This window comes from Belonocnema kinseyi, chromosome 2 (genome assembly GCF_010883055.1).
Source record: "Belonocnema kinseyi isolate 2016_QV_RU_SX_M_011 chromosome 2, B_treatae_v1, whole genome shotgun sequence".
In the NCBI taxonomy this organism is placed as follows: domain Eukaryota; kingdom Metazoa; phylum Arthropoda; class Insecta; order Hymenoptera; family Cynipidae; genus Belonocnema; species Belonocnema kinseyi.
The window spans coordinates 113,532,438-113,553,832 of NC_046658.1; the positions used below are offsets into that span (position 1 = coordinate 113,532,438).

The 21,395-nt window shown below is 29.8% G+C and overlaps 1 protein-coding gene across 1 annotated transcript in view; it reads left to right on the forward strand.

The window, feature by feature from the left end:
* Positions 1 to 21,395, forward strand: part of LOC117167279 (whirlin-like) — a 208,381-nt gene that overhangs the window by 103,056 nt on the left and 83,930 nt on the right. The window contains exons 10-11 of the mRNA XM_033352095.1: positions 14,179 to 14,260; positions 14,429 to 14,536. Of these exons, the coding sequence (XP_033207986.1) occupies positions 14,179 to 14,260; positions 14,429 to 14,536 (190 nt within the window). The remainder of the gene's footprint in view (positions 1 to 14,178; positions 14,261 to 14,428; positions 14,537 to 21,395) is intronic.

The window sequence follows — 21,395 nt, forward strand, 5'->3', positions numbered from 1 at the left end:
GGGGGGAGATCTGCAAAACATATTGAAACTGCCGACAAACGCCTGAACCGAGTTCTGAAAATTAGTTAAAAGTTCAATGATGATGAGATTTCTTTGTTGATATATACCATAGGATTCAACTAACATTTTAGGATGAATGGTTACCATGTATGTTTTGTTTTGTTTCATTGCGAAAAAATTCATCATTATCCAATCTAAAATTATCCAAATGACAATTACAAATACAAAATTAGCCGTAACAAGGGTGTACTTCTGTTTCTGCCATGGTTGCTTAACTTTTCACAGTCAAAAACCTTACTAAATTTTACTGACCAATAATATTCTTGTATATGATATTGTTAGAACTGTACGACTTATCACAAATTTTTACCATCAAAATTAAAATCTTGGTCGGGCCAAGTAAAAATAATTTATGTTTAATAAGTAAGAAGTAAAAAAATTATCTATGTACATTTTATAAATAATTTTCTTTCACCAAATGTTTTTATTGATTACAGTTCACTGATATGTTATTAAGACTTTGAAATTCAAAATTCAAATACCTAGTCAATATGGCTTTTCTGAAAGAAGATGAATTTTTGTATTTCTTTAACATGAAATTCACAAATTTGCCTAGGAGGATTCGAAACATTGTGAATGTTGCCTAACTTTTTTCACACTTTTCATTGATAATTTCTGCTAATTTCGAAGAAGGATACTGAGTGGGCTTTCGAAAAAATTGTTTGGGTTAAAATAGTTTATTTAACGAAAGTTATTTGGACTATTGCGTATTAGTTTCAGTTGTAAATAAAAGCTGCATACTCAGGTGGTTTCTATTTTTAGAAATTTAGTAATAAATCAGAGTTACCATTTTTATAAACCAATTTTTCTAAAGTAATGTTAGTCTTAATGGATAGAATCCAAACAGAGTTTTAAAAAGTCTTCCAAAGAATAAATTCGGCCCTTGAACATTAGGGTTACATTCAAATTGCAACTTCGACTTACAATTGAAGCGTACACACGTAAAAATCAAAAACCGTTTTGTTAACACGAAATGATCAACACCTAAAAGAAAAGAAATACCATTTTTTTTACTTAATACACTGAAACCCTTCAATAGCCCTCCCTTCTATAGTCCTTCCGAGAATTGACGCCGCGCCGCAGTTAAGTATAACAGGAACTGCGCGGGGTGCTCGGGGTTTCGTTTGTCACTCAGGCGAGCACTCAGGCGTAAACAAACAAAAGCCGAGCAGGCTATAATGAGTTAGTTTCGACCCACCGTGAGACCCAAAATCTACGCTATAGAAGGGTTTCACTGTACTTGAAATAAATATGGTTTTCTAAGAGTCCACCATCACTTTCAGGTAATCATTGTAAAAAATCGACTTGGTCTTTTTTTAAAGCTCCTGTTTTTGTAATAAACTATTGATAAATTAAAAACTTTTTCTATTTTTTAATTTCGTATTGATTAAACATGAATTTTTTCAAAAGAGCCCCCCGCCCACTACACTGCCCCAGAAAAAAACATTTTGAAACCCGATTTGAACTGCCATACCTATACGTTCTTGGGGTCAGGATCAAGGTCAATATTAAGGATCAAAATGAAGAAATCCATTTGATAGAAGAAAACCATTGGATCAGAGGAAATCATTGAAACAGAGGAAACTTTTACCTGCAGACGTTTTTGGGGCCACTGAATCCGAATCTGGGTCAGTTTAACCCCATTTGGTCATGATCAAGGTCAACTAGACCACGACTCTCAGACGTTTTTGGGGTGGCTGAATCAGAATCCAGGGTCATTTTGACCCCATCAGATCAGAATCAAGATCAAGTTAAGATCCAAATAAGAGAAAAACATTGAATCAACGTGAACCTCTACTTTCAGACGTTTTAGGAGTCGCTAAATCCGAATACGGAGTTACTTTTAACCCATCAGGTCGGGATGATGGTCATCCCAAGGTCTAAATAAAGAAAACCATGGAATCGAACTCATGTGTTCGAACTGACCCCAGATTCGGATTTAGCGACCCCGAAACCGTCTGAAAGTAAAAGTTTTCTCCGATCCATTGGTTTTCTCGGATCCAATGGTTTTCTTTATTTTGACATACACTTGACCTTGATTCTAACCAAACTGATCAAACTTGCCCCTGATTCTTATTCAGCGACCTCAAAAACGCATGGGTAGGCTGGTTTAGCTCGGTTTGCAGAAAAAAAATTTGCTATGGGGCTGTTATTTTAATTTTTGTCTGAAAGTTTTCGTAGGATACCAGAAAATAATGTAATCCATACAAAATACCATAAGAAAAGAATTTTAAGCAACATTCACTACGTGTATTTAGGCAGATTTTTTTCATTTTTGATTGAGAAAATCAGTATATATATAGGGGGTTTCTGGGCCGATTAGAAAGAAGGAGTCTGACCATATATTACAAGAGGGACTCTGGATCCTGATTTGGTCCACTTTAACAAGATGGATTCTGAGTCAACCCGCGTGAGGTAGACAAATATTGGTGTGGACAGTGCTAAATTTGTCATATTCCCTTTTAATACATTTATGATAAATAACATTTTTCTAAAGAAATTTCAAGATTACTCTTAATCTACCTAAAGAAAGTTTTTAAAGGGTGTCATATTGCAATAAATATGATCAGTCAACATCCAGAGTTTCTAAATGCTTGCATGATTTTTTATAGGTATATATTGTACATATACATCGCTTTCTGTAAATAAATTGAATTAGAAAATCATTTCCTTAGTCGTTTTCGGACAAGATTTCTGAATTAATTTTATTTAAAGAAAGCGATGTATTTATATATACAATTAGGGGTAACCATTGAATATCTTCGCGCAAAATATTATCTTTGATTAATATAATGCAATGATTATGAGAAATTTAGTATGAATAATCGGTTTTTTTCAGTATAATTAGCGGAACCTGGAAAAGGGAATTTTTCTACAGAAATTGCCATACTATTAGCTCGATTTTTTCAGTACACATAGATAATGCATTTTAATTATCATGCTTAAATATTCGCGGGAAGCGAGACTGTCATAATAAAATAACACCTTCCTAGCATTAAATTTTTAGTTGGGCTCGTTGACGCCTGCCTTAAAAGACATGATTGCTGTCAATATCCATTGTTAACTATTCACTATTTTCTTAAAAATAAGTTATGATAATAAAGGTTGTATTTTTGAGGTATTTGGGTTCTCAACTTTCGAACTTTGGAATATTATTATTTCATATCTGGCAATCCGCGAGATTATTTGAAAGCTCAAACTATTCGTGGGATGCCAAACAACTATGGTATGGATAAGAAAATCCCATTCGCAAGCAGAGTTTAGTGAATATTTGTTCAACCTTACCACGGAAAATCAATACTGTTCGGGTAAAGTACAATATTGACGAATATGAAAAAATTTACACACATTTTTAAAGCAGAAAGCCAATTTTGGCTATTATAAAGGGGTCTGACTAATTTTCTTCGACTTGTCAAGTTGGTCAAGACATAATTTAAAAAATTGTAGATGCTCAAAAATAATAAAATTCTAAATACAGCTTAATCGAAAATCTAAAACTGATCACATAAGCCTTTTTCTACTGAAATATCGATTTTCATAATAGGTCGAAAGATTTCGACTCTTATGAGGTTTGGTTAACGATGTAACGACTGAATTGAAGAAGACTGAATATTCAAAAATACAAATATGCTTTAAATTCGAGAGTTTTTCTGCCTGCGAGTTATTTAACCGCAAAACTTTTAAAACCTCAAAAGTGACGAATTTTGAAGTGAAGTTTTATATATTTCAGCATCAAGAATTAAAAAAAATATATAATAAATTTTGAAAATTCAACGAAAAAATTAACCAAATGCAATTTTACATTAAAGTTTCTTTTGCCCAGGTTATATAAAATGTTAAAGACTATTAAATACGTCTGAATTGATTCAATTCAATTTTACATTCTAGAATTTGACTTTTTCTCCATTCTATAATGTACATAAATGTGACATTTTTATGCGCCTTTGCATTTTGAAAACCTAATTTTTAAATAAAAATAAAGTAATTTAATTAATTTATATGATAATAATTCCAAAAGACAGTAAATTTTATTATAGTTAATTATGTATTAAATTTTTATTATGTTAGGTCGCAAACTCACAACCGACGAAGATGTGTCCTATTCGAAGGAAACTACGTGATATTATTTTCGTTGCATAAACAGGGAGATTTGATGGACATGAACGACAAATTTACCAATTTCCAGGAAAGATAATAAACATGTACTAGATTTAATTTGTCCTTTAAAAAATCAAGAATTTATTTTCAAGAACTTTCAATCTTTTTAAAATTAGAGGTATGAATTAAAATATTTGTAAAATTAATAATTCTTACAAAAACAGTAAAAAAATTTTATTAGAAATCTCTAAGGCAGATTCTAAAGTTTAGGGTTCTGGGCAACTTTTGCTCTATTAAGATTAAGTACGCCACTGTATAGAGCATAAAGCAGATTTACACTAATACAAACAGATGATGTATGTGTTTAATAGAATTAATAAATAAATGACAAATTATAATGAAATTCCATTACCTTGTACTAGTATTTAAAATGAAATATTGTTAAAAAACAAAGATGTTTCTCGTTTATAATTATAGTTTCAGAGTTAGAACTACTTTTTTTAATGTCTCCGAGTTTTTTGTTGCAAATAATTCAAATTATTTTAAGAAGTAAACTCTTTACAATGGCAGAATTTTCAGTGCATGGATTTGTCATTCGGCAACACAAAACCTATTTGCAACAAATGTAGTGAACTTAAATTGGGAATTGAAAATTTCTTGGAATCTTTTAAAATACCCTAAAATCATTCAAATCATTTGAAATCCTTTTAATTTATTTAAACGTATTGAAAACTCCTTGGAATCTTTGAAACTTTTCTTCAGTATTTCAAATCCTTGGAAATCCCTTCAATTTATTTAAATGTATTGAATTATTCTTGGAATCTCTAAATTACCCTAAAGTAAATCAAATCTTTTGAAATCCCTTACTCAAATCCATTTAAAATTCCTTGGAATCTTTTAAAATACACTAAAGTATTTTTAGTGATTGGAAATTTCTGGAAATCTTTAATATACCCTTTAAAATACCTTGGAATATTTTGAAATACTCTAAAATATTTCCCATCCCTTTAATTTATTGCATCTGTTGAATATTCAGCGGAATCTTTGAAAATGCCCTCAAATATTTTAAAGGCTTTGAAAGATTTTGATATCAACTAAAATTTTTTAAGACTCTTAAAAATCTTTGGAGTTCTTAAAAATACCTTAATTTTTTTTAATTACTATAATCTCTTTGAATGATTGAAACCCATTAAAAATTCCTTGGAATCATTTTAAATATACTGAAATTTTTAAAATACTTAAAGTCTTTGAAAATACCTTAAAATCTTTGAAATAATTTTAAATTCCAGTCAGCTTCCATAAACATTAAATACAAACTAAGAGGAGATAAAAAGAATTTTATGCTTGTAATTATTATTTTTTAAAATATTTGTTTAACATAATAAATAATAATAATGAAATTATCTAAAATCTGAAATTCCTCACCGAATTTTTGTTATTCCTTTACGATCTTTAAAAATGAAGTAGTTAAAATCGAACTATGTGCTTTATTTTAACATCATTGAGTCGCCTCCTACTTAAATATTACGACCAACTACAGAGAATACCACCGTTTCAAAACACTTTACGTTTCGACAGTGGCTTGCAAAATCTAAATTATCTCTATTTTATGCTCAAGATGCTTAATGGGCTTACAAAGAGTGTATTTCATTTGGTTATATGCCTGTAATTTTGAACATAAAATTTCATAGTTCTCACAATTTTAGCGTATCCCACATTTTTCCAAGACCACTAAAAAATTTCTGGAAGTAAATAACCCATAAAAATGTCCCAATATTAGAAAATTTAGATCAATATTCACATAGCTTTCATAACTCAATACCAAATAAATGATAATACGTAAATAAAGAAAGAAAGTATAGGAAATGAAAATTTATTTAAAGAATGAGCGCAATTTCTTTTGATAGCAGACGTTACGGTCCAAAGTGATCTGATAGCAAGAAGAACAGGCTGAGTTGACACAAAAATAGGGAAGAAATTTCTTTAAATAAAATGATGTAGGTACCGTATGATTTTGAAGCAAAATATGTTTTTATTTTAATTGAAAAATAGTTGAATTCAACCAAAAGTTAGACCTAGGTTAATAGTTATAAGAAGAAATAGATAAGAAAAATAGTAATAAAAATAAAAGCTGAAATTGAAAAGTATTTCAACTCTTAACCAAATTGTTCAACTTTTAACCAAACTGTTACGTCTTCAACAAAAAAGTCCAATTTTCAACAAAATAGTTCATTTTTCAATCAAAGAGATGAAATTTCCAACAAAAGAATGAAGTTTTGACAAAATAGTTCAACTTTCAACCAAGTAGTTGAACCACTACTCACATTTCACACTCCGCAATCCCACCCTTCTCCAACTACATCATTGCTTTTATTTCTTTTATCTTCTCCCCTAATTTTCCCCAACCCTATAATATCCCTTTATTTTCGTTAATTCCCCTCCCCTAAATGTCCCTCATGTTCCCTTCTATTCCTCCCTTCATTTTTCCTCTTCTTATTGTCCCTCACTGCACAGCTACTCATTTTCCATAATTCCTCTTTCCTTACTTGCTCTAATACCCCAATTTCCCCTTATTCCCCTTACTTTTTTTATCATTTTTCTTATGTTCCCTTGTTTTTCCCCCAATTTACCCTCACTTTCCTTACTATCCCTTTCTTTACTTCCTCTCACTTCCCCAATATCCCTACCCTTATTGTTTCTTACTTCCACTACTCCAACCCCCTCATTTCCCCTTAATTCGCCTACTCACCCTCCACTTATCAAGAATCACTTCTCCTCCACTCACTGTCTCTCGCTTTTACTACTTCTCCGCCCCTAATCTCCTATCACTTCCCCTACTGACCTTCTTATAATTTTCCTTCACTTCACATACTGGCCCTCCTCTAAACCCCCCTTACTGGCACTACTCGATGTTTTAGCCTGATTTTGAAGTATCAACTTAATTGATTTCAAATCGGGCAGGTTCGTCATGTTGAAGTCGTAGAATCGTTCCGATAAAAATACGCTGTTCTTCTATTATAATGAAAAAAAATTTAAATATCAACTTAGATTTAGATACTGTAACACGGGGGCTGGAAGTGGACCGAAGGCGACCTGTAAACGAGCCGAAAATAAGCCGAAAACAACCCGAAGATGAGCCGATGGCAAATACAGTAAACCGTTTACTTTCAGCATCTCTTGCAAAGGATGGTATTATAACAAATGCAGGCAATTTTCGATTTTAGAAACAATCAAAAGAAATATCCAAAGCTTTTAGGAAACTGATTTAAATTACCGGATGGTAAATTAAATTAAACGAATTACTAAATTAATAACTAAATTAAATTAATAAATTAAACTAATAATGGCCACGTTATAAAAAATAATTTTTATGTAAATTTGTTATATACTGAGTCTCCAAATATGAAGGAATATTTATTCGTTTATATTTGAAGGGTATCATACAGAAATATATAAACAACTCTTTTATCGAAACTGGGTTAATCGCATAAGGGTTCCTAAAAAATCACAAATAAATTACATGGTAAAAGGATATTTCCCATAAATCGTTTTTTGATATAATAATTTATTTAATTTAATTGAAACTTAAATTACAGTTAAGTTGAAACGTTAACATTGTAATTTTTTTTAAGGTTAGAGCATTGCTATTTCTTGAAACTTTAATCATTGAATTAAAACAAATAAATCTTTTCTTCTATTTTCCGAATTTTGAGCAAAAAACATGAATGTTCTACTAAGATTATGCGATTTTCAGTATTGATATTCTCTTAACTAAATAATTTTTTATCGAACCTTTCTATTCTTATTTAGCATCCCCATATCTCGGGAGCAAGTTTGTAATTTTGCAAAGAATTAAAAATTCTTTTTATAATCGCTATTCAAAGTCGATTTTGAGAACTCATGAAATTTTAATCTCCAAATTATCAGTGGACTTTCTCATAATATACTAACTTTTCAAAATTAAACTTTATTTACCCGTATTTAGAAACTTAGTAACTTGGAAGCGTGGTTTTATTGTTTTTTATCATTAAAAATTGGATTTTTCAGCGCAATCCGCAGACAAGGTTGTTTCAATCCTTGGTCATTGTACCTTTAAAATTGTCAATTTCCACATCCACTTCCTCGAACCCGGATAACTTTATTTAATTAATCTATTTAACCACAATTTAGCAATACTTTATCTGAGAAGTAGACTTTCGTTTTACCTTTAAATAGTAATTTTGATTTTAAAGTAGTCCGGCTATTGAATTGATCTGATGAAAAATCATTCAAATGATTTTTTTCAGCGGATAAATATTTCGTCTTTCACATAATGCCTTCTTCTAAGTCGTGTCAAAAAACATGGGATCTTATGGAGAGGCCTTTCGTGGGCTCTAAAAATGGTCAATTTTGGCTTTAAAATACGTTAGATATTGTCAGAAAAACTTTTCTGGAGACAGAAAATATAATGTAAAATTTGAATTACTGCTCATTTATATTTTCTTCCAGGGTATTTGAGCTTAATTTTAGCCAATTTTTCATGATTTTTCAAAATTTCAATTATTGATATCCTTGCCAAATTTTGTATTTCATTCAAAATTTCAGAAAAAAGAATTTACATAGCTTTGACTAGCTTTCCCAGTAGCCGGACTACTTTAAATATTGCTTTTCCGCTGTTTTGAAAAACTTCCATTTTGTTCATTATCTTGTGATGTACTGGAACCCTTCATTTATGTTAATTTAAATTATTTATTTTTCTCAAAATCAATATTTTAGTGTTTAAGTCCCCTTTGAAAAACGGCTTCAATTTTTGTTCATACTTTTAAGCAAATAAAAAAAGAGAAAGTTCCTTGCAAACAGGGGAAAAAGAAGAATTCCTTTTAAAAGGGTGAAAGACAAATCTGTGATAGTAACATTATTTGTATTTAAATATTTTATCGCATTTTTATTGGGAGAATTCTTTTAAATTTAAATGTCCGAATGGAAGATCGATAGACTCGTTAACTAGGAAAATTCAAATGGCTACAGTTGAATTAAACGAATGGCACGTCGGATATGAAACGACGTGCAAAAATGGCGCCCTCGTGAATTGGGCCAAAGTAAATTATCCTAGGATCGATCCACCGGAAGTTTCAATGGGTTCGAGTGGTGATGAAGTCGGAGAAACGGAAGGAGGATGGGACGAAATCGTTGTGAAGAGATTCTGAAGCTGGAGTTACTGTATACAGTATACATATAGTGTCCCAGAGAAATTTCGTTTATGGTTCCTGAATGAAGTCCAATCTTATGGAAATGACAGCGATGACAATCTGAGTATGAAAAGGATCCTAATTTACTTCCGGTTAACCTTCCGCATGTCTGGATTTCAAAATATTCTTATTAACTTTCCAAAGTAGTCTTTATTCAACCATTCTTCACACAATTCAAATATTCTTCTGATTTCTCAGTATTGAAAAGATGTGGCATTCTGTCGCGTCTCTCCAGATAATTTCTGTATTTTAAAATATATCAAATGTTTTTGACAAGAGCGAAAGAAATTTGTTCAGATGGTTTGGTCATGTTCAAAGAATGAAAGGAGAACGATTGGCGAAACAAGTATATGTGGGTAGCGTACCCAGTGGCAGGCCGAGGAAAGAATTGTGGGAATGTGTGAATGAGACTCAAAAGCAACAAGATAAAATAAAGAGCCATAGAAACGCAAGAGAAAAGATGTATGGACGTAAAAGAAGCTCAAGCTGTATTCCAGGACAAGCAAGTATCAAAGAACCAGCCCTTGAAAAATGTGTGATAAAGAGTGTCAGTGGAGTGAGAGGTACCTGAAGAGGGTGATCTTGGATACTACTAATGGGTCTTTGTGAAGAACTTTACTTAGTTGATGTGATTCGAGTAAGGAGTATGAATCTTACTATCCCCATAGAAGCCGATCCGGTTTTGTAATTCCTGGATCTGCTGACCCACGAAGTTTCTCAGGGGGTAGGGCTTGAGATGGTTGCGACTCTCGCCTTGGAAGGGCCGCAGTGCGCGAGTACTCAGTCGAGTACATTGTGCAACATTATGCATTTTAATTGGTCTTGAAGTGTACCAGTGGACATTCCTGTACCAATCTGCACTATGGATCAGTTTGCGTATTTTTGTGTGATCTATGGCAGGATGGCTTTGTGAAGCTCTTTACCTGGGTTGATTGCCAGAGAGACAGATCAGCGACCTCTGTCACTATTCTAGATTGATCTCAAATTTATAACTCCTCCTTTAAACCTCCTTCTACAGTTCTTTCATATTAATTCTTTGATTCCGGACAGTAAGCTAGGATAGAACCGAGCGAGTTACGCTTACCCAGAAGGGGATTTGGCTTAATGGTGTAATAATTTTTAAAAATATTGTTTCTCCAAGATATATATTGGTCATTCAAAAGAATTCTTCTAACTTCGGCTCAGAGTCCTGCGCATTTCAACAATTTAGCCGGAGCTTTTTTCCTAATAATAGGTGCCCAAAACCCCGAAACTAGTTATTAGATTTTTCAAATCAGAAATTTACCTGCCATTTTTGTTTTTTATTTGATTTTTTCATCAATTTTGCTTTTCTTTGTAAACCTGCATTAGAAGGAGAATTCATAACCGATTTTAAAGTTGAATGACTGAATTTATTCGTTTTAGAGAGTAATTTTAGAAAAAATATTTACGATACACGTATGTCAAAAACTGAAAGATAAGGCTATTTTCAAAATTGTCTATAAGTTCACTAAATTTCACAAAAGTAAAAGAATCTGCCAATTTCTAATTTTCAGTTTCAGCGATCTCGCATTTGAATAAAGTTGTAAGCTACATATATATTAAATAAAATTTTCATTTTTTGAACCTTCTTTTTAAAAAAACTCAGAGGCTTTTCTGTGCATTTAATTTCCTGAGGAACAGTGAATTTTTGACACGATATCGATTTTCACGATTTTCAAGATTAATTTAAAAATATATATCGTTCTTATACCGAAATATTCTTTAGAAAAATTGTGTATTTCGTAAAAATACAACGGTTTGAAGTACCATATTTTTTGGTGAAATCATTTTTTTTTTTCGAAAAAAAAATCGACTGTATATGAAAATTACAAATGATTTTTTATGATTTTCGTTAAAAAAAAAAAAGAATTATACCTTTAAATTTTGTGAATTTCATGGTAAAATATAATGCAATAGTTTAAAAGTGACACAGTTTTCACGATGAAAAAGGAGTCCTCATAGTTTTTTTTTTTTAATTTATCAAGAAAGATGTTGATTTTTCATAATGAACTTTTATGGGAAGCTTGAAGATCTTGAAATTCCACAACTATTTAGTGTAGAACATTTTTCTAGACAATTAAAAGTTTAAGAAAAGACAATTTCCTTTTTTTTTTAATGTTTGAGTTCCTTTTGTTTGTTTTTTTTTTTGCACTTTTTGTGAAGAAGGTTTAGAAAACAATTTGAGACAATAATAGAAAAGACTTCTTATCATATCTAAATCGATCGAATACTTACCTTTGTAAACAAATTTAATTTTTTTAACTACAGACAAATTACCTAACAGTTTTTTGCAATTAATTATTGGGAAGATTTGCATCGTGACCGAATCGATGCTAAAGATTTTATATGGAGAACTTTCATCAAAACATTTTAGAGTGATGACAGCTTCCAAAATATTAAAAAATATTGAAAAATATTGCACACAGAATAGTTCTGGTTGTTGATGATCTGTAGCCTGCTATAAAAGTACATTATCTTGATATTTAAAAAAATATACAAGCAACATTTTTTTCATTGTTAAAAGTAGTGTCCCTCTTAAACTGTTGATAACATTACACAGTGTTTCACAGAACAAATGTATAACTTATTGAGAGCTATAAATTTTTATGTAAAATATTTTTCTCTTAAATACATACTCTTCATGTTGTAGTTCGTGAAATCATGAAAAACGTTAAAATATAGATCATTTCATAAAGTTACGATGTGGGAATAGTTTAATATGTATGTTTAAAAACTGCCCATAAAATGGATTATTTAGTTGTTTTTAATGTTTTTCAGAAACATATTCGAGATATTTTATTTACTCTCAAATAAAACCATTTAAGCGACAATTGTTTAGTTCATTGTTCAACATTTTAATACGAAATTCATGTGGTTGATGCTTAAAATTAGCTTTTCATATCTCTCACATTTATTCCTTTTTATATAGAGATAAAAGTTCTTCTATATGTGTTAGATATTGTGCCGAATATAATGGTTCAAGTTATTTGCATATTCTAATAAATTCAAGTTACACATTTCAGGAAATATTTGCAATCTACTGAAACACCACGAATTCTTCTGTCGATCTTGTATCCCTTAATATTTTTTAAATCATGTAAAAATCCTTTTAAATCCACGGATGTCGTACATTATCTCAATAAATATTTTTTTAAATCCCTTGAAATCTTCTGAAAACTATAGAAATCGCTTCAAATTCTTGAAGATTTCATGAAATCTTTTACAATTCTTATAATCGATTGAAATTTTCCAAATCCCTAATAAAATTGTTAAAAATCCGCAGATATCCCTTAAATTATTTTTAAATCCTTTTAAATTCATTGAAATTCCTCGAAATCACTTAAAATCCTTCGCAATATTTGTAAATCCTTAGAAATTCCATTAAATTTTTTAAAATCCGATGAAGTCCTCTCAAATTTGTGGGCATTAGCATCTTTTGAAATCTTTAAAAATTCTTTCCAATCATCGAAACCCCTTGTAAATCTCTTAAACTCCGTTAAAATACTTAATAAATTGGAAACCCTTGCAAATGTTTTGAAATGCCGTGAAATCTTTTGAAATAATATGGAGTGCCTTCAAAATTACAAAGTCTCATTTAATTTTATTATATCATTATCATCATCATTTAAAATTCTCTGGACTTTTTATGAATATTTCAAAATCCCTTCAAATCTCTATAAGTATCTTAATATCTTTTAGAACCCCTTGAAATGTGAATAAACTTCTTGAAGTGCCTTAAATCTTGTAGAATCCATTAAGAAATTGAGACTCCCTCTGAAATTAAAATAGGTAATTTCTTCAAACTCTTAAAATGTTCTTAAATCGTTTAAAATCTATAAAAACCTTCCGTAATCCTTTAGAATCGGTTAAAATAGGGAAGATCACCCTACAGCATAGATAATAAACCTACAGTAAATAATCCTTAATTAAAAATACTACTGTACCCAAATTAATTATTTCCTTTAATTAATAGTTAAGACAAAAAATTCTAAATTCCAAAAAACTAGAACTCTTTGCTTCGGTATATTTAACAAATAAAAAAGATTGAAAATTTTTTATTTTAAGAGGAAAGATTGGTCGATAAAAAGCTTCATAACAAATTTTATTCCTAAGGATGATAAACAATTTCTTATTACTGTTTAGGTAATTAAAGATTTAGATTCACTAAATTATTCTTTTTTGTGCCTAGAATGGAATTTTTTCATTGTTAAAGTAATGGTTTAGGAATTTTAATTAATCAGGAAATATATCAATTATATATTAAAGCTAACACATGGTATAGGATTTTATATATATACTAGATTGGCTGTATTTCCGTCCATTTTGCATGAGATCTTTTTCTATAATTAGAGAAAAATATATAATATTCTTATTGATTATTCTTACCTGCAAAGAATTAATACAAACTTTTCAGTTTTTGTTTAGAGCTTAACTTCTAGCTTTATACTAATAATTTTAAGAATGAATTATATTATAATAGCCCTTAATAACTAAACAGGAAATTATTCTCAAACTATATGAGTTTAAACATAATATCAACTGTGCATTAATATTTTTTTTACAAAAAATGACTTAATTACAATATTGAACAAAGTACTCAACGTATAATTTTTGGGGGTGGAATCTTACTGATAAATATTTCCAATTATAATATATTGATGGTAAAAGACTCTCCAGTATGATGAAAGTGCGTGTGGAATATTCGGAACTAATAATTACCGGCTATCTGATTAAACTAAAAACTGGTTTCATGGAACTTTGGGCATTACAGAGTGGGCTGCAGAAGGGGTCAGCAGCACCAGGTCGCCACCTCTGACCTCGCCCTCTCCAACGATGACGAGTGTGACAATCAGGTATAGAGAAGCGTGATACCGACTCTGAAATCGAGACTAGCCTTTATTCTTTTTGCCTTTTTACATGTATTTTTTTACAAACAAGAAAAAAAGCGGCGTCGATACAGTGCGATTTGCATCTAGAAAACAACTACCCTTTCGTAAGAGAAACATTTTCATTTTTTCCAGGACTACGACGATGATATCGAAAATGATCGAGGTCGTCGGCATAGTTCCCCCGGTGGTGCTCGTGGAAACCCTCGGGATTACCATCATCAGCTTCATACTGAAAATATGGTGAGTTGTTTCATGCATTTAATCTTTCTTATCTTCTTTCTTTTCTAATTACTCTTTTTATGACGATTTTGAAGCCTCGAAAGAACGAGTTGAAATATGGAAAAACATGGGATTCTTCAAAAGCTACGACACTCTATTCTAAACACCCCTCCCCCTTCAAGTCAAAATTTTTTTTTTCGATTTAATTTAATACATGCCTAAAATAATATTCAAAGCATACTAACATAATATTAAAACAGATTTTTGAGTCCAAAATGCACTCAAAATAGAGGAAATCTGGTGATTTTTCACGAAAATAGGGGAATACATTGTTTTCAATTAAATTAATGTGCAGGTACCATATTGAATTCAATATAAATCGTTTAGGATTTCATGTAAGAAAATATTGTATTTCCAACAAAAATGTTGAATTTTTAATAAAAAACGAATAATGTTCTACCAAAGAGATGAATTTTTAACGAAAGTTAAATTTTCAGGCTAGAAAGCGGAATGTTTCGGAAATCAGTTTTACTTTTACGGATGTTCTCTGTATATAGTCAACTTCAAAATTACTACATATTTATCTTGATTTATAAATTGACAAAAAAGGCTCATTAATTTTTTCAATTAATCTTCGAAGAGAAACCCAAATATAAAAAATTAAAAAAGGGATGAAGTTATAATTTTTTTATTTAGATGCAGTCTTTTACATATTTTTGTTTTTTGTTTTGCTTTAGTCAAATGTCATAATTTTCATTCAATTTTAATTTACAAAAGCTCATTCTATTCCATGAAAAGTTCTTTACGATTATATTCGTCACCTTTTTATGGAAATTATTTCATTTAAAAATAATACATACAACGATTTTTAGTTAGTCATTTTTTAATAAAATAATTCGTTACCAAACATTTAATAAAAATACAACTTTTGCCTAAAGTGAAAGAAAAACACAAATGTGCAAATAACTACATTTAAATAAACAATTATGATTTCAAATGTTTTTATTCTTTATACTTAGGTTTCTTTTCTAGAATTTTTTGCAGTAATCAATGGGCTATTTTTCAATTGTACAAACCACGTTAAATATTAAGTACCTAATTTTGAACTTGAAGGTAAATCTAGAATATGTTTAAACCCGATAAATTATCAACAAAGAAAGATGATTTTTAAAAACAAATGGTTGCAGTCTCTACAATCAAAATATTATTTTAGACCAAATAATTAGTAAAAAAGTTAAAAAACTAAGAACAATTGTTAAATAATATTAAAACAAGTATTTGAACTTCAAAGCAATATAGAAGAATTTTTAACCAGAGTTACATTTTCTACTTACAAAGACGAATTTTCAACCCAATGGTCGAATTTTCCAACAAAAATTAACGAATTTTGACCAAAAACAATTGCATTTTTACCCAATTTGTCAAATCTTTAAGCTAAAAAGATGAATTTTTTAGATGATGGTTGAATTTTAAACAAGAAAGTTAATTTTCTACCAAAACAGATGAATAACTTTCAATAAAGTTAAATTTTCGAAGAAAAAATATAACTTTTTAACCAAATATTTGAATTTTTAACTAAATAATAGTATCTCAACAAAATACGCAGCTGAATTTAAGCGGTTAGATGCAATAATAGTTGATTCGAATTTTTAGAATTCACTTATTTCTTACTTGTTTTTTATGAATTCATGTGCAAAACAAATTAAAAACAATCTACTCCTGAAAATAATAGCAGGCTTTTATGCGCCCAAACGCTAATTTTTAAACACATAGTTGAATTTTCAAGTATAATGGACGAATTTTTAACAAAATAGTTAAATTTTTAAAAGCGATGAGAAAAATGGTTGTTTGGACCAACTATTTTGTTTGTGAAATATGTTACTGTTATTTTGTTAGTTGGCACAACAATTTCCATTTCCTTATAGTTGAACGAAATTGTCGAATTCTTAAACAAAAAATATTGAACTTCAATTAAACACCGTTGCATTTTCAAAAAAGTAGTTAAATTTTCAGTTCGAAAAAAAAACAGTGTTCAATAAAATAGTTAAATTTTCTACCAAGTAGTAGCATTTTCAATTAGAAACCCACAATTATAAACAACAAATGCAATACTCGATAAAAGACAAATTTAAAAATAATAGTTGAATTTCCAATTCAAAAAGACATATGCCCAACAAAATAGTTAAATTTGCAACAAAATCATTAAATTTAGAACTAAATCGTTTAATTTATGTCAAATTAATTAAATTTTTAAGTTTAATCAAGAATCTTCAACGAAGAAAAAAGATTTTTATGAAAGAATTTGAACTTTCAACTGTTGTCCGTCTGGGTTAAAAATTTTATTATTTTCGTAGATAATTTTTGTATATGTATGAAAATGAATTTTTCTGTTTAAAATTCATATTTTCGTATTTTGAAAATCGCCAATTTGGTTTGAAAATTCATCGATCTGGTTGAAATTTATTTTCTGTTTTTACTTTAAAATCTTTCCTGGTCTACAAATCTTTTTTCAAAAATTCGTCTTTTTTATTTATTTCAACTGTTTTTCAATAAAAATAAAAATATTTTCGGATTGAAATAGCAACTGTTGCATTTTTTTGTTGAAAATAATTTTTTTTATTGAAAATTCAACTACTTCTTTGAAAGCTGAACTTCTATCCATTTTTCTTGGTTAAAAATTCTTTTATATTTGTAATTTTTCGATAAAATATAATTCATCTTTTTGATTAAAAGTACCACTATAATTATAATAGTAAATTTCTCAATTAAAAACAGTTAGGAATTCTTTAGGAAACGGCAATAAAATGTAACAGGGGAAAGAGTAGTATTGTATTTCGATGTATGTATTTAGATGCTTCACTTGTAAAATAAAATCACTTATTTTTATTTGTTCAAGTATTTCGAAGCATTTGTATTCACATATTTTTCATGTGTGATGTCCATCCTGCGTTAACCCCTCTCTGCCCCCCTGGAAGTGTAACGTATAGTTGTTGAACGGACCCTATTCATAAATTTAATAATAATCAATGGTCAGAATTTGAGAATAATTCTCAACTTCTTGCCATATAGGTCTTAAGGTGGCTACCTTTTACAAAGAGAAACTTTTAAAAGGTTTTCAGTGTTCGCTCTTTGAAGAAGTCAATCGACTCGTTCTTTTAAGGCAAAGTAACTATAGAAAAGTTTTCAATAGAACTAGGAAACGTCATTTCATGTATGAAGAAATGAAAGAATTAGGAAATATGTATATCATTAGTTTCGCGTCGGCGTTTCAACGTAGACTTTGCGATTAGTACCATTTAGAGCAGTGGCAGTTATATTTGTTTTACGGTATTGTAGTCTTTAGTCCAGGGATGCCACCTGTATAGACAAGTTTTTCAACGAAGTATTGATTATTCATATTACGTTCCTAACAAAATATTTGGAAACATAGACATACTCTTCAAGAGACAATAAATGTGCGTATCAGGGATCACAATGGTTTAGAAGTTCAATTGTAGACGAAATAGGGGAATTTCACTTCGGAAAACAGATATACATTTTTCCTTTTAAAATTACCGGTGTAATAAATGAAAATAAATATATGCAAAACTTTGATGAGAAAGCGCAAATTTGATTAAAGTAGAAAACAAAATCGCGCTACGCACGTAATCCTTATTGTTGCTTGACGTCATTTTTAAATTTAAATATGAAATTCGTATTAATACAAAATTTTTGTATTTGATAGTATTTTGGTATCTTAAACAAGTAAATAAAAAACCAAAGCAATATTTTTTATAATTGATGAGAATTCATAATACCTTTACATAAACAATCAAACCGTTGACAACTTGCACACGTTAACCAATTGCTCGAAATCTAATGATTTTGGTTGAAAATAACTGCTTTGCGGTGAAAAATGTTAATATAAACAAATTCTATTAACAAATTTCAAACATTGTTCGAACTTGCACAATTTTCGTTTTAACCCGTTGAGGTCGCCTGGGGTCCAGAGTACCCCAGGGCGATTTCTCGACTACATATCTTGACGGTTACATATCTTATTATTTAAATTGGTTTATCATGCTAAATTATAATTTCATAAAACAAAATTAGTGTATCAGAAAGAGGAGACCGGAATTTTTTTACGACGAAATATTAGTCATTGGACCGCATGTGACCTGTATGTTATTATTCAGACGTTTGGCGTCAACTGGTTAAATGCCAGTTTTTGATGTAAACTGTTAGAGAAACCTAAAATTTATTAATAATTATGAAATTTGAAAACCAAATGATTTTTTTTCGAAATGTCAAGTTCCGGTGAAAAAATTAACACAATCTAACATTTTTAGAAAATTTGACTCTTTTCGCAAACTATCTAATCTCATGTTAAAATTCTTCTTAAAAAATACTGATTTCCAGCGAAGAGCACTATCATAAATCATGTATAAAATTTTCAATAATTTATTACATAATTTGAAAGTTTTTATTTAAACATACTAGATTATAAGAATACCCAAATATCTCTCAATTCGTAAAAGATTTTCTATGATTTTTCTTGTGAAAAAGGAATATTTATAGATTTATTTGCAATATTTAAAATAAAAAAGAACTTCAAGTAATTGAAAACCAATCAAGTATCTCATAACAATGATTGAAAGATTTTTTGGATTTTTATAATTTAGAAGCTTTTTACGAAATTTGAAGGGTATCAAGAGAATAATAAAATTTTCTTAAGAATCATTGGAAAATTTCAAGATTTTTTATTTAAGAAAATGAATTTTGACAAAAAATTGAGAAGGATTTCAAAACATTTCCTCAAATTTCCAAAAAGAATGTAGAAGATTCAAAATAAAAATCTTACAATTTAAAAAATGTTTGAGTAAGTTTAAGAGTTATTTAGAAATTGTTAAATGATTCAAAAATAGTTTATAACATGTGAGGATTTTAAATTTATTTTAATTGTAATTTTTTGATTTTTTAATGACTTCTTGTTATGAAAAATTATTCTTAAAAGAATATTTAAGAAGTTTTTATAACATTTCCAAATTTTTCAAAACAGAATCTGAAAGATTTCAAAGCAGTTTTTTAATTTTGCAGAATTTGTTCTAAATTTTAGGAAAAATGCAAGTCAATTCAAAGGATATATTTAGGAATTATTCAGTTTTTTCTCAAAGAAAATAAACTAACTTTAATTTTCCTAATATATTGTGAAATCCTGTAAAATACCAAAAATCTTTAAAAATTTCTGAATTATTTGTCGAGCCATCTGAATCCCTAAAAATCTTTATTGAATGTTCTCAAGAATCTTAGAAAAACTATATTTTTATCACGTTGAAAACAAGCTGACAATACTTGTTTAATTTTCCTTAGATCTCAGAATCTAATTTCAGCTCGAATTTAAGTGTTAAAAATTTTTAACAAATAAATAATTATTCGTCATTTTTATTTTGTTATAAAAATTATGTTTTTCCTCAAATCGAAAAACAATATGCGCCGGTAGTGCGCAATGGATAATGCTATTTTCATTTCTAAATTAAATGTTACAAGAAAAAAAATTTGGTTTGCTTTCGCGACTGTTCCGTCAGTCATGTTAAATTTTCTTTTTTCAATTTTCTTTCGAACAAATTTTTAATTTTTCTGTAGCTTCTCTAAGCTACTCATAATTTATGCATTGACGGCCGCGAGTTTATTATAGTTTTTGAAAAATGAATCGCAGTTTTAGGAAAAGGAGACAAATAAAAAAAAATCTCAAATCGACGAGTTCAAATGACAAAGCTCTGTATTGGAGAAGCAAAATAAAAAGATGCTATCTCGCGGAGACGAAATTAAAAGGTACTACAGAATTAAGGGCGCTGATGTTCCCAAATACAATTTATATCGGATTTTGAAGCTTCGATGGTTCGCCAGGCGATTTATCATTTATTGTCTTTGGTCTCTCCGAGATGGAACCTTGTCACTTGGACACGTCGAAATATAGAGTTTATAGAGAATTTTGAGAAAAAGAGGGGGGAATTTGGGAAAAACGTCACTGACTGTGATCCCTGAAGTATTTCTTATTTGATTAACGTATTATTCACTGTTTCAAAAAGGAATCTCAGAAAAAAGTTTGATAAAGGTGGCACCCTTAGATTAGTCCAGTGTAGAAATGATTATTAGTCATAATTGTGTGCGTAGCAGCACAAAAGATTAGAGTGTAGAGAATATCAGAGGGTTCATGGTCGCCCAAACAACTTTTTCAAACTTTTTATATTTTTTTTATGAAAAGATATCGTTCATGCACTACAACCTATGAAATAGGGTACCATGTGGTATAAGATTAAGAATAACGATTCACAGACAGGCGTGTTACATGGTTCTGTGTGTGAAGAGTAATGACGAAAGTATCGGCTTGCTGGGCAGAAGCTATGAAATCATCGAGAGTTCAGAAACGTTTCGTACTAGCCGTCAATATTTCTTGACTCTCGTGAGGAATTTGTATACTGCAAAATTTTTTTTGCGAAAGATCACTAGGCGTAACGCAGCATCCCACCAACTTCAGTAGGCCTGTGCGAAATTGATGTAAAGTCAGAACTTAACACCGCTTTTGAAATGTTGCTTCTGAAAATGGAAACAAAAATTCTTGAAGATTTATGGCTAAAGTTAGGTGAAGATGTTTCCAGAGACTCCTAAAATATAAAAGAAGTTCCGATCCAGTAATATAGTTCCAAATCCATGGGTACTTCGATTTTCGTTGTGAATGCAAAAAATAAAAATGAATGCAAAATTTTAAATGCTGAGCATTTAAAATTAAATACACCAAACTCTCGCGTTCAGCCACCCCGTTCTCAGCCTTCCTAGAACTGCTGACTCCCTCAGTTTCTCAGGCGAACAGAGCGAAAGCGGTTGCGACATTATTTATGTA